Below are 13375 nucleotides of genomic sequence, written 5' to 3'. Positions count from 1 at the left end.
GCATTGTCTTATGGAAGGTAAACAGCATGCAGTCAGGTGGAGGCTCCTGGCAGCCAGCTTGTGTTGGCTAGCACCGTTAGCTACCAGGCTAGTTTGAAAAAAAAAAAAAAAAAAAAAGCCTTGTTGTTGCTGCTGGCAAACGTTAGCAGACAGCTAGCGAGTTGGCTAATTTAACTCTTGAGAGTGTACAGATGGACATCAGGGTTGTTGTTGGACCGTAAACTATGATTATTGCATTTGAGTTACACTTACAGTGCATGTCTATGTGTACGTGCATTGTCAGAAGAACAACGCAGTGGCTAACCCCCCCCCCAACCTTTTTGATTGATTGAAATTCTTTATTGATCATGTAAATACCGTTGGCCCCTCTTAGTCAGAGATACCCCAGATGCACAAATGATCAAAAGGATAAAACGCACACAATGAATCCAAAAGGCTTATTATTTAGATTGTGGGTCTTTTTTTTAATAATGTATACAACCAGAAGAAGAATTGTTCAGCTGACCGTTTCTGCCAGAACAGGATCTATATCAATAACCCCTCCACGAATTATGTTCATTGTCTCGCATCTCTCCTCGCTCATGAACGCCACTGCCTCGCCACCAAATAGGAGATGAAGGATTGTAGAATGTAATACTCTTATTGTTGTTGTGATGATGGACAAAGAGGAGTAGGAGCAGGAGTCCAACAACCACCCTGATGGGAAGGTGTGGAGGTGGTGCCGTCATTGAAATAAGCAGTGCAGCTCTGTGACAGTCCTGTGCCACGCATGATTCCAAGAGTTGATCTCAGCATTTAATTCTTACCCCGCAGACTGAAAATGAGTTTAGTGCAGAGGATGAATGGGAAAGCAGGAGGAGACTTAGCTGTTACCAACATGACATACTGTACTTAGAGCCCTGATAGGGAGCTACAGGTCAGGAGCTGGTGCATGGACACACACACACACACACACACACACACACACACACACACACACACACACACACACACACACACACACACACACACACACTTCCATAGATATTATTTTGTCTTGTGGTGTAAACGGCAGTACAATCTATACAACAACAAGCATGGAAAGAGCTTTGTCATCAATAGGCCACAGTGGCAAAACTGGATACTTACATTCTCCAGCCGTCTGTGCAAATATTGGTTAATATTTGTATTCTGTATTCTCTTAGGGAGCTGCGGTAACCACAAGTTCAAGAGCGTCTTCTGAATTAGTCTCCCTGCCTGTTCCTCACATGACTTATCCGACAGGTAAATGAACACATGCTCTTTGCACAGTTGATAGTTGTCATGACTGGTATAACATGTAATTGCGGGTAGGTGAGTGGGTAGAGAGAGTGAGAGGCCGTCTGGGAATCGGAAGGTCACCGGTTCGATCCTCGCCTGTTCTGTTTGTCGAAGTGTCTCTAAGCAAGACACTTAACACCCAACAGCCCCATCCCAGGACCAGAACATACTTATTTCAGAATAACTGACTCTGATCAGAATCAGAGTCCGTTTTATTGTCACTTTCAAAATACGCACTCGGCATACATGGGAGCAAAATACCGTTCTCCGCAACTCATGGTGCTTGTCATATTTAACCCATTTAGACCTGGAACACCTACACCTTTGTGTAACATTAGCTGTTGCTGTATAGCAACATATTTATTTTTTGAATTAGAATCTGAAGTTTTTCAGAAAACATTGGTCAGGATTTAGAAAGCGTTTTTAGAATTGGCCAAAAGACACAACATTCTTGGCCCTTCACATTGGTTTTGGTCTATTTGCGTTCCAGCCCAGCCGAAGTGACTCTTGAGGGCCCAGCACTCCGTATTTTGTCCTCCGCTGTTCCCGGATCAGTAAGAGGAAGAGAGGTAATACATTTTCTTAGCACCCAACCCTGAGTTTGCATTTTCCTTTGGAGATGTTTATGCGGTAAATGTGCATCGATTTGGTTAAATTGGGAGAAACTCATTTAAGAGTGACATCAACATTTATTGGCAAACTTAAGGTGACTGACACTCTGTCACCTTGAAAGTTTAACACACTGAAGACACAAATTTCATCCAGCAATCCAATGTAAAGAAAATGTTTACTTGAACATGTTGGAATTGTTCATTGAACATTTGTGATGCTTAATTGATTATATGCAGGGAAAATTCTGCAAGCACATACACACACGTCCTCCTAATACATAATTTGCATATACATATGGAGTTGGATTGTAGTGTTGGTAAACATCATGGCCAACAGGAAGTGACTTTTTGGAACTGCCCCATTCTTGACAGTTATTAGATGAAATATGTTTTTTTGAAGGTTGAACTTGATAGTGGCAGTAACCAATGTTCTTAACCCATTACGATCTGAGTCCGATTCTACAAATGTCTTCTAAATCCTTACAGTTTTCTGAAATACTTACTGTATGTTGCTATATCAGTGGTTCTCAAACTTTTTTATGTCAAGGACCCCCAAAATGATATGTATTTGGTGGCGGACCCCCATCTAAAAATATTTTGTTCTAAACTAAGTACACACAGAAGCAAAGATTTGAGTTAAAATGTTCGCTTTAAAAAAAATATATAGATATTCAAAGATTTGCAAAGAAATTCCAGATTTACAAGCTCATAGCGCAACACGACGTGATGCCCTATGAACTTCTATACCGGTTTGCTATTTTTGAATAGCCAACCAATGTGCTATATATATATATATATATATATATATATATATATATATATATATATATATATATATACACATACATACATACATACATACATACGTACAATACGTTTTTTGGGGTAATTTTATCGTCTACTCAGGCTTTTGTCAGCCCCCCAGACAGTTTTTAAGTTGCTTGATTCATTATTTAGATATTTGATATTCATTTTATCAGACACGCCCCCTTCCTATCCAAACTCAATTTTTAACATTTTAGGTTCATCAAAAACACCCGTCCTTGGTTCTGGTGACTCACCCTGCCCTCCTAATTCGTGAGGGGCTGTGTTTTTTTCGATTACTTTTTTCATTTATTTAATTTCATTATTTTAATTATTATTATTTTATTTTTTTTCATTTTCCAAAAAACGAATTGAAAAAACACGGTCTCCTCACGTATTAGAAGGACAATATGAGTCCCCAGAACCAAGGACGGGTGTTTCCGATTAATCTAACATGGTTCAAATGGAGTTTGAAGTTACAATGGGTTTGTGTAGGAAGGGGGCGTGTCTGATAAAATGAATATCAAATATCTAAATACTGAATCAAGCAACTTTAAAAACTGTCCGGGGTGCTCCCAAAAGCCTGAGTAGACGATAAAATGACCCAATTTGTTTTTTAAAGTGAATTACCCCTTTAAGCTGTATTAACATTTAATGAATATTTTTGCCTTGTTTGCCTTTTTACCTTCCAGGGTTCCTCCCTGATTCTGCACCTCCAGTGTGGTCTTCCCCATCCGTGCTCCACTCCAGCTAACACGGAGTGTTGGACTCCCTCTGCCACTGCCTGGCCCTCTTGATCACCTGCCTCCCTAGCCCATGGACTTATCTCCAGCCCCCGGCTTCAAAAGGAGGCCTGTCAACCCCTCCCCTCATGGAGTTACAGAGATTGCCAAGAGCCCTCCTTCCTCCTCGCCTTCCTCCTCTCCCTCGTCTCCTTCCTCTGGTCCGTCTTCGCCCTCATCCACGTCCTCCTCTCCCAGCGCCACTGTGACCGGCTACCATAACGATGGGAAAGGCCATGGTAAGGGGGCAGGGGTGGCCAAGGTGTCCTCAACCTCTGCACCCCTAGCCCTCGCCTCCACCCCTCCCCTTACTGCCTCCTCCTCTGATCCATTGTTCCATCCGATGTCCCCCCATTCGGGTGTGGACGGACAGGGAGAGGGTGAAGAGAAAGAGATCTATGACCCCTTCCACCCTACAGATGGAGAAAGGGAGGGAGGGGCCGTGGAGGAGGAAGAAGAAGAGCAGGGGGACAAGTATGACCCCTTTGATCCCACAGGCTCCCCAGTGTCAGATGCTGAGGAGGCGAGAGAGTTGGAGGAGAATGGAGAGAACGGCAGTGAGGGGAGGGGCGGAAGGAGGAAATCGGAGACGGAGATGGCTGCAGAGAGGAGAGGTGATGAGGAAAAAGAAGAGGCCCCCCCTGATTCCACAGATGCGCTCCCGGCTGCTCCACCCTCCCCTCGCCCTCCCCTGCCACACCTGAGAAGAAGGCTGGATCGGGATCCCAACAGAACAAGAGAGCGTGGGAAAGGAAGGCAGAAGAGGGAGAATGCTGACTCGGATCACTCCGAGATCGAGGAGGGCGAAATTGTCGGGGCTGCCGAGAGAGAAGGCGGCGGCAAGAGAGGAACAGGGGGGCTCCTCCCACTGCCGCCTGGCGGGCCCTTCTTCAGCAGAGCCAAACCTGAGCGGATCCTCCGCGTGCTGGAGGGCGATGCATTTGTGTCCGTACGGGCAGAGGGTGACTGGCCAGCGGACGCCGAGCCAGAGGACGAGCCCATCGCCGTCGGTGTCGGGGACCTGAGGAGGAAGCTGGTCAGCCAGCGTAAGGTGTGGTACAAGTCCTGCCCCACCTCCTCCTCCCTGTCTCCGCAGCCCCAACCACTGCTCTCCCTCCCGCTGCCGTCTCCACCCCCCTCTTCGCCTCCTCTCCCGCTACCCGCCGAGCCAGGCACCAAGAGCCGCAAGTCCTCCAAGAGCTCAAAGGACCGGGACCGCCGCAAGCGCAAGGATGTGAAGGCTACGGAGAAGGAGGAGAAGCGGAAGAAGAAGAGGAAGGAAAAGGAGGAAGTCAGTCGGGACAGGAGCAGGGAGCGGAGCGAGAGGGACAAGGACCGGGGGCGGAAGAACGCCAATGAGGAGAAGGCGAGGCGGAGCAGCAGAAGCAACAGCCGGAAGAGGAAGAAGAGGCGGCACAGCAGCCCGGAGGCTACGCGATCCCACAATTCCTCGGGAAGGGCTGTGCACAGACGCTCCTTCTCCAGCCAATCTGAAGAGCGCCGTGAGAAGGATCGAGACCGAGAAAAAGAAAAAGAAAAAGAAAAAGAAAAAGAAAAAGAAAAAGAAAGAGACAAAGAGAGGGAGAGGGATAGGGATCGAGGCAGAGATAGAGATTGGGATCGAAGCAGTGACCGAAGACGAGATGACAGAGACAGAGAGCAGGATGGATACTCCAGCAGCAGGAAGCGGGATAGGGACAGCGGCCAGCACTCGAGCAGCAGGGAACGGGGTGCCTCTAAGCGGTCCCAAAGAAGCAGAGAAAGGAGGGAGCGGGACAAGGAGCGAGAGAGGGACAGGGAACGGGACCACGACAACGACCACGACCACGACCACGACAGACGGCATGAAAGGAGACGAAACGGCCGCCCCGTAGTCCCTCCATCCATCCAGGACCTTAATGGTTCAGATCTCTTCGCCATCAAGCGAACCATCACAGTCACCACCACCACCACCACCACGGTTCCCGGCTCTCCGCCACTTGCCCCGGCATCACCTCGCAGCCCTGCCCAAGACTCCGACAAGCCCCACAAGAGGAAGAAAAAAAGGAGGCGGCGCTCAATCGAAGATGCAGAGGATGTCGTAAGCGGCCGCAGCCGATCCCGGTCTCTCTCCCCGCCTAGGTACCATCATGGCTACGATTCGGACCGTTACTCAGACAAATTGGAGATAGATTTGCTTTCTTTGGACGGGGAGGCTTTGGACTCGGACTACCCTTCTTTGGAGGACACACCGCCCGCCGCCCTGCCTCCGGTACCTGTTTCCCCCGGTCCCAAAGCCAAAGCTCCCCTCAAACGGCATCACCCCAAGAAGAAGTCCCACACGGATAAGAAAACAGTCCAGTCCGAGTCATTGTCAGTTCGAACCAAAAGCAAAGCCCTTGCCTCGCTCTCACCCACCCAGGCTACTTCTGCCTCGGCCCCCATCGCCTCTGCACCCCCACCGGCGAAGCGGGGGAGGAAGCTGGGCAAGGACAAAGAACGTGGTGAAAAAGCCGGAAGAAAAGAGTCTGGTCATACTGGCAAGTCTAAAAAGGAGGGTGGGGGAAGCCGTAAAGGCAAGTTACAGTCCAAAGTGTCAGTGCTTGTGCGGGAGGGTGTGAGCAGCACCACGGGGGCCTCGGCCAGCTCTGGGAAGCTGGGCATGGACCTCCTGGGTTCAGGAGGTCCAGCAGGAGGTGCTGGGGGTCCTGTGGTTGGTGGCTCCATAGCGGTTGTCTTCCGCAGAGACAATGAGAGCAGGTCTCCATTTCTCAAGCCTTGCTCAGAGCCACTCTCTCTGGGGGGCCGCAACAAGGAACTGGGCAAGCGCAGCTCCCTGGCCGCGCCCCCTTCTGCTTCAGCCTTGTCCGGCCCCACAGTGCTGAAATCCAAGAAAGCCAAGCCAAGCTCCACCACCTCCACCTCCTCCTCTGCTTCCTCCCCCTCCTCGTCCCTGGCCACCAAACGGCGGCGGCGGCTGGCGAAGAAGAGGGAGAAAAGCAGCACCGGGGTTTTGGCAGATGGAGACGGAAGCCAATCAAAGGCCGGTGCCGAGGGCTGGGGCGGAGCCTCGGCAGATATTCAGACTGGAATTGGGGGTGGGAACAAATCTCTCAGTCCTCATATGGGTCCGGCTGGCCCTGCGCCCTGCTCCTCATCCTCCTCTTCGTCTTCCACCAGCGCGCTCCCGCCCTCTTCCTCACCCCCACACACGCCTCCCCCCTCCATGAACCCCTCCCGAGACACCAGGGATTCGTCGCCGGACTCCCAGACAGTGGACAGCAGTTGTAAGACTCCTGAGCCCTCTTTTATCCCCGAAGACTGCCCCACACAGACCACCCCCAACCTGCCACCCTCAAGCCCTCCCAGCATCTCTGCGTCCCAAGGGTCGGGTCTCCCTGGCGTCTCCCTTTCCGCCTCCAACGCAAAGCCCCTACCCCCAGACGACGGACCCAAATCCCTCGCGTCGCCCCCTTGTTCCTCCTCCTCCTCGGGCTCCGCTCCCGCCTCGCTGTCTGTCCCTCCGTCTTTGTCGGATCCCTCCTCGTCCTCCTCGTCCGTGTCGTCTTCGTCTGCCAACAAGCCTCCTCCCCCACCGCCTCCCCCTCCAGCGGCGACACCCCTCCCCTGGAGTCTGCAGACCGGAGTGGACTGCACCGCTGGAGGAGTTCTGGCATGTGAGTCTTCCCACTTCTGACTTCTCACACAGTGGCTAAAGTCAGTGGTCCTCAGCACCATATATATAATAAAGAAGCCAAGATTAACCACTTAAACCCCATATGGTTGAGCGGAGTCCCTCAGGGCTCTATACTAGTGTATTTTCTGTTTTCTGTTCTTGTGGGGAAAGCTTAAAAAAGGTTTTGCCATAATATTTTCCATTTGCTTTCTTCACTTTTATTATTTGTAGATTTAGAGTAGAGCAGTGGTTCTCAAACTTTTTCATGTCAAGGACCCCCAAAATGATGTATTTGGCTGCGGACCCCCCCCCCCCCCCATCTCAAGAATATTTTGTGCCAGGGTTTTTTCAAACATTGCAGATATACAAGCTCATAGCGCGCTGCTATGAGCTTGTATATCTGCTATTTTTGAAAAGCCAAAGTATAAAATATGGTTAAAATTATTGTGACGCATATTAACTAAATTAGCTGAGGACCCCCTGGTACCCCCCCCAAGGACCCCTGGGGGTCGCCGGACCCCACTTTGAGAACCAATGGAGTAGAGCGCTTAATTAATGATTCCTGAATCTATTCAAAAAGCTAAAACGGCATCAGATAGGAGTAAAATAACCTCAGATGCAGACACATATATATATATATATATATATATATATATATATATATATATATATATATATATATATATATATATATAAATAAATAAAAATGCTTTAGTTGTTCGGACAGCTTGTACTGTGTGAGGTCTTTTTCTTAATTATGTAAGGCTCTAACACGCTTTTTCTGATTTAGTGACAGCTCTGCTCTTCAAGATGGAGGAGGCCAACATTGCCAGTCGAGCCAAAGCTCAAGAATTCATCCAAGCAACCAGCCAGGTGTGTGTTCATTAGGGATGAGCGTTTAGGATATTTTGTTGTATGCCCAAAGAAATTGAATTGTCCCTCATGCATTGTCCTAATGCATGAGGGGTATTTGTATTTATTAAAAAATATTTCTAAAAAGTAAAAGAAAAATTATTGAAATTTCCTAAACAAGTCTCAGTTAAAGTTAAATGGCCAACTAAATAAAAGGCTTACTGAGAGGGAATAGAGGTTTTGCTTCATCGAAAATGTGTCAGAAACTGATACATCTCTACTTCCAAGAGGAGAAGAAGAACTAAGGTCAATATGCTTGAGCTCCGGTGCAGCCGTCAGAGATCCTTCAGAGATTTCTATGTCTTGTGTAATTCCTCTCCTATGGCCATGTTAAAAACATGCCATGTTTGATCCGATCGTGACCTCTTTGTGTTCCTGGCTGTCTTATACGTCTGGCAGATGTTGACACATTTAGAGGTACAGTTCATAGATTTGATACATTTTCTCATCACAAGTTCCTGTTGCATTTAAAAAAGCAGTAGCTGATTGGTTCTTTGGCACTATAGGTGAAGACGTTCAGAAATAACGTGTTGCACCCGCAACTTATTGTGAGCTTGTAGCTCGGCTATTTTATGCACACGACTCCTTCATACGACTTAAGTATAAATCAGGATTTACAGTGATTACCAGTTTCAATAACGACAAAAGTTGAGCTCCTCTGTGCTTCTCTGTCTGGCAGATCCTCTCCCAGGCCAATCAGAACCAGTCCCAGACGCACGCCCCTCTCTCTTCATCCTCCTCCTCTTCCTCGCAGATCCCGCCCCCTCCATCTCTGCCGCCGCCCCCTGGTCCGAGTCCCGCGCAGTTCATTCTCCACGGCTCCCTGCCGCTGGTGGGCTGCACCAAAAGCCCGCCGTCTCACATGAACTCAGGCATGTCCATGGGTGGTGGGTTTGCGCAGACCCCTCCCCCTCCACTGCCTGCGGGGTTGTGTGGGCTGTCGACCGGGACGTCTAGCGAGACTGGATGGGACAGTGAAAGTAAAGACCCTGATAAGGTAACAATGGACTGTGTTCAGACTCATCTGGACTTATTTTCTTTATTTATATATTTTTAAAATATTTTTTATTAACCTTTATTTAACCAGGAAGTCCTTTCAGGTTAAAATTACTTTTTCAAGGGAGACCTGGCCAAGATAAGATAGCGTAGTTCACCATTACACGGTTACAAACATTATCGAATAGTGCGTGTTAAAAATGGACACGGAACATTAATGAAAATGGACTGAGCACATTAAAAACAGACAAGGGAAAGCAGATGCATAAAAGAAATACACTTTAGAAATAGCAATTTCACTCTTAGGTTACACTGTTTATTTTCTGTGCTATACAGAAAGACAAAATCATTAACCACTTAAATGCTGTCGTATGACAAATAACAGATACAAACTCACAACACGTCACATTGCAATGCGTTCGGAGCTTGTAGATCTATCGTAGATCTATTTTAGCTATTTTAGAAATATTCAAATTATTTGAGGGGAGGTTTGTAGTTGTAATAGTTTTTCATTCATTCATTCAGGGAGGTAGTTATCTGTTTTGGATTTCAACCCACCTTTTCTGGACGCTCGCTTTGAAACTCAACCCCATTTGGGTGTAACTTGTATGTGAATGAACGTGCTTCTTTGTCCACTACCCCTCCAGTACCTTAAGAAGCTCCACACCCAGGAGCGTGCTGTGGAGGAGGTGAAACTGGCCATCAAACCCTACTACCAGCGCAAGGACATCAACAAAGACGAGTACAAGGACATCCTGAGGAAGGCTGTTCACAAGGTGAGGCTGAACTAGTTCATTGATTTATTTTATTTTATAGAGCACATTCATAGTGTAGTCGACCAAAGTGCTGCACAAGTTAAATAAACAAAGCAATACATTAAATATATTCATGTATGTAAATTATATACATTTTACATAGTAGTTCTCTCCACGTAATATATATCTGTGCACACACTTGCCATCCTCTGTTTACTACTTAAATCCTCTATAATCAGTAAACTAGTACATAGTTAACTGTGGTCAGCCTGTTCTTGGTCTGCTCTTTTTCTCATCCACATTATTTTCCACTCATTTTCAGCATGTCCGATGTGGAGACTGTTAGGTGGAAGCATTAATGAGAGACTAGCTAGCAAGCATCATTTTATGTCTTTCAACATTGTTGAGAAATCTTGTGATGACTGTGTTGTTGTTATGTCTCAGATCTGCCACAGCCGAACGGGAGAGATCAACCCGGTCAAAGTCAGCAACCTGGTCAAGCTCTACGTCCAGAGGTACAAGTACTTCCGGAAGCACGGACGTAAAATGGATGAAGAGGAGAGGGAGGAGCGAGAAATGGCCGCGTTTTATTCCTCCAACTGAATGGACCAGGGGCTGGCGTCGGCCCTTCCACCCAGACCCCATCGGCCTTTTTTTTTTCTTCTTAAACAAACTTTTTTTACTGACCCCCCCCCCCTCCCCCAAGAAAACCCCTGCACGTGATTTGGGTCCACCGAGACCATTGAGTGACTGATTTGCCTTTTTTTGTTTTTATTGATTTTATTGTTTTAACCACATAAACCCTATGTACTTTGTTCGTCCCCCAGGGTAAATGTTAAAGTAAATGGTGCATTTACAGTATTTAGCGCCTTTATCCAAAGCGCTTTATAGCGTGCGTTATTTCCACCCATTCGCATACATTCACACTCCGACGTTGGAGGAAACCATGCAAGGCACCAACCTTCTCATCAGGAGCAGTTGGGGGGATTCAGTGTCTTGCTCATGGACACTTCAACACTAACCCAGGGGGAGCCGGAATAGAACCGGTAACCGTCCGATTCCCAAGCGGCTGCTCTACCACCCGCCCCAGGGATCCGCATCTGACCCCCTACTTTTTTCCCCCTCCAAACCAAATCTCTTCGCCTGAAGAGATTTGCACGCAATAGGCGATCTACCAGCTCACAACGTGTCGCGAGCTTGTAGATCGGTTATATTCGCAAAATGTTTGACTATTAAGAGTAGGGTTCATGTGGTTAAATATGCCCTGCCTACACTCGTCGACTCCATGTAATCTTGAACCTCGCCCTGACCTGCCCCAGCCCTCGCCCCTCCCCCCTGTCGTCTTTTCACGTCTTTCACCGGTCTTGCTGTAAATACATGTCACGTAGAGAGAAAAAAAAAAAGCTGGGTCACATACCCGTGCAATATACGGACCCGCCCGCCCCCCCGGAGCTCTCCAAAGGGGAGACGAAGTTTACACATGGACACACACTTGCACACACCGAAACATGTTTGTACATACTGTAAGTACACTACAGACAAACCACATCTCACCCCTTGTCTCTCTTATCTCGTGTCTGTCCCTTTCTTCCTCGTGAGTGGTATGCAAGGTGAATTTGTCTCCAAGTCAGGTTCTATGTGGGATGTCTGAATGAATGGTGGCCATGGCGAAGACGATGATGATGGTTCAAAATATAGATTTGACACTTGAGCCCTGTCTGTAAATTCTTTGACCCTTAAGTGTGTATGCGTGCGTGCTAAGAGTTGCGCAAGATAGCTCAAATATATCAAAAGTGCAACACTGATATCCATATTGCAAGTGACTCTTTTTTTTTATAAAAATGGATAAGAAGTACAATATATGATATGTAGAATGTCAGCCATACACAATCATGCATGTCAGAATGAATCAGTCACGGAACACGACAGAGTAATTGGCAAGACTAGAGCCCGATTGATTCCAGATTCTTCAGTCCATTCTGGGGAGTCCTAGATCACGCATTACCTATGTATTTACCAATATATTTAAAAGAAGGTAATTTAATTCATTTTATTTAAGCTCTATTAAAAAACGGCTAATATATAAGCCCACAACGCGTCGTCGCCATGCATTGTGAGCTTGTACATCTGCTATTTTCGAAAAAAACGATAAACTATTTTCGCTTATGACATGGCCAAAATAGGGATGAAAGAGGTTGAAAATCGGGACACATCAGCTGCATAATTTCTGATGCCGATGTGGCCAAAGAAAAGTCAAGTAATGGGTGATGTATGGGTTGGGCTCTAGTCAAGAGGAACATCAGTACACACTTCTGAGGCAGTTGATCCTTCATGGATGATTACACATTTACAGTCACTCCCTCAAAAAGACAAAACAAATATTTATTTAAAACATGTCAACCTTTATTAAAGTCGGTTGAATCAACCAACCGAGTCACCCCAAATACATATTTGACAATATATTTATCTTGAAGGTTTAACAATTGGCACCTGTCTGTTGGTAGTTGATATATTCTATATCTGCAGCAGTTTCTATATTAGGTCCCCTCCTTTTTTCCCGAGCTCACAAAGTCAGCTTGTAGATCTGCTATTTTCTCTAGGGACACTAGGGTTCATGTGGTTAAAATAGTTTGTGAAGTGCCCTGTTCCAAACAGACCTGATGTTTTCTATTATGTTGATCCTCTGGAGACTGATGGCCATGGCAGAACCTTTATCTTGTGTCCAAGGAACCCAGTTTGTGCTGTTTTTGCATCTGCAGCCAAAAGTATGTTTCTGGGCTGACACCATGAGGTTTTAGATACAAATGTCTAGACACTTGGCAGAATCAGTTCAATATATCTTCTTGGTGAGATCAAGCCTCCTGTACTGCTGGCAGCAAATCAGTCCCTAGCATCGATGAGACTTGAGTGGATTTTCCTTGTATGCTTCCCCAGGATGATGCCAGCCATCCTCATGCTGGGCATGGCTACAAGGTGCACACTGACTCGTTTGACCAGGGAGAATTCCAGTGATCTTTTTTGCAAACTGTTGCCACCACTTCAGTTATTGCCAGGTCTCATTAAAGCATGGATGCATTTAATGATATAGGCTAGAATAATTTTATCTTTTGTTTTATTTGGGAAACATAGGGAGTGCCATTATTGTGAGAAAGAAAGTAAAGATTATTCTTAGGTAGGATTGTTAGGAAATTGTTGAGAAACAGGAAGCTAAGGGTGAAGACATGCAGAACGACAGGCAACACAGGTCACCAAACCGAAGACACCTGGTTAACCATCAGCACATCCCAGAAATAGATTTTATTTTATTTATTTCACAACTAGGGTCTTATGGTTGATTCCACTGATTATCAATAAAGTTGTCGATCAATATTTGTGGAGGACGCGAGGTGACATTTTAGGCATTAGGCTGGTCCTCTTACCAGAACCAGTGAGCAGTTATCAGCTTCAATGTTTTTTTCAATCTGATTTATACTTGAACTTGTACATTTGCTATTTTAGGTATGTGACATGTATAAATCAGGCATGACATGTAGATTGTAGATTACTGTGCTGTACCATCCC

At 46.5% G+C, this 13375-nt stretch overlaps 1 protein-coding gene across 4 annotated transcripts in view; it reads left to right on the top strand.

The window, feature by feature from the left end:
- The window catches only part of scaf1 (SR-related CTD-associated factor 1), a 10647-nt gene extending 136 nt beyond the window's left edge, over positions 1–10511 (top strand). The window contains exons 1-8 of one of the 4 annotated variants that reach the window (XM_080446818.1): positions 1–17; positions 1185–1263; positions 1790–1868; positions 3407–7152; positions 7942–8024; positions 8743–9060; positions 9707–9835; positions 10259–10511. The exon at positions 1–17 is cut by the window's left edge and continues 136 nt beyond it. In XM_080446818.1, the coding sequence (XP_080302944.1) occupies positions 3531–7152; positions 7942–8024; positions 8743–9060; positions 9707–9835; positions 10259–10417 (4311 nt within the window). In that variant the 5' untranslated portion in view covers positions 1–17; positions 1185–1263; positions 1790–1868; positions 3407–3530 and the 3' untranslated portion in view covers positions 10418–10511. Of the gene's footprint in view, positions 32–1184; positions 1264–1789; positions 1869–3406; positions 7153–7941; positions 8025–8742; positions 9061–9706; positions 9836–10258 lie in introns of all 4 variants that reach the window. The other 3 variants (XM_080446819.1, XM_080446820.1, XM_080446821.1) reach the window with 3 other exon arrangements.
- Positions 10512–13375: the final 2864 nt, after the last annotated feature.

The sequence above is a fragment of the Gymnoscopelus braueri genome (genome assembly GCF_963280865.1).
Source record: "Gymnoscopelus braueri genome assembly, chromosome: 13".
Classification (NCBI taxonomy): Eukaryota; Metazoa; Chordata; class Actinopteri; order Myctophiformes; family Myctophidae; genus Gymnoscopelus; species Gymnoscopelus braueri.
Note: the sequence above shows the minus strand (reverse complement) of the source record. Positions and strands in the feature narration are given on the sequence as shown.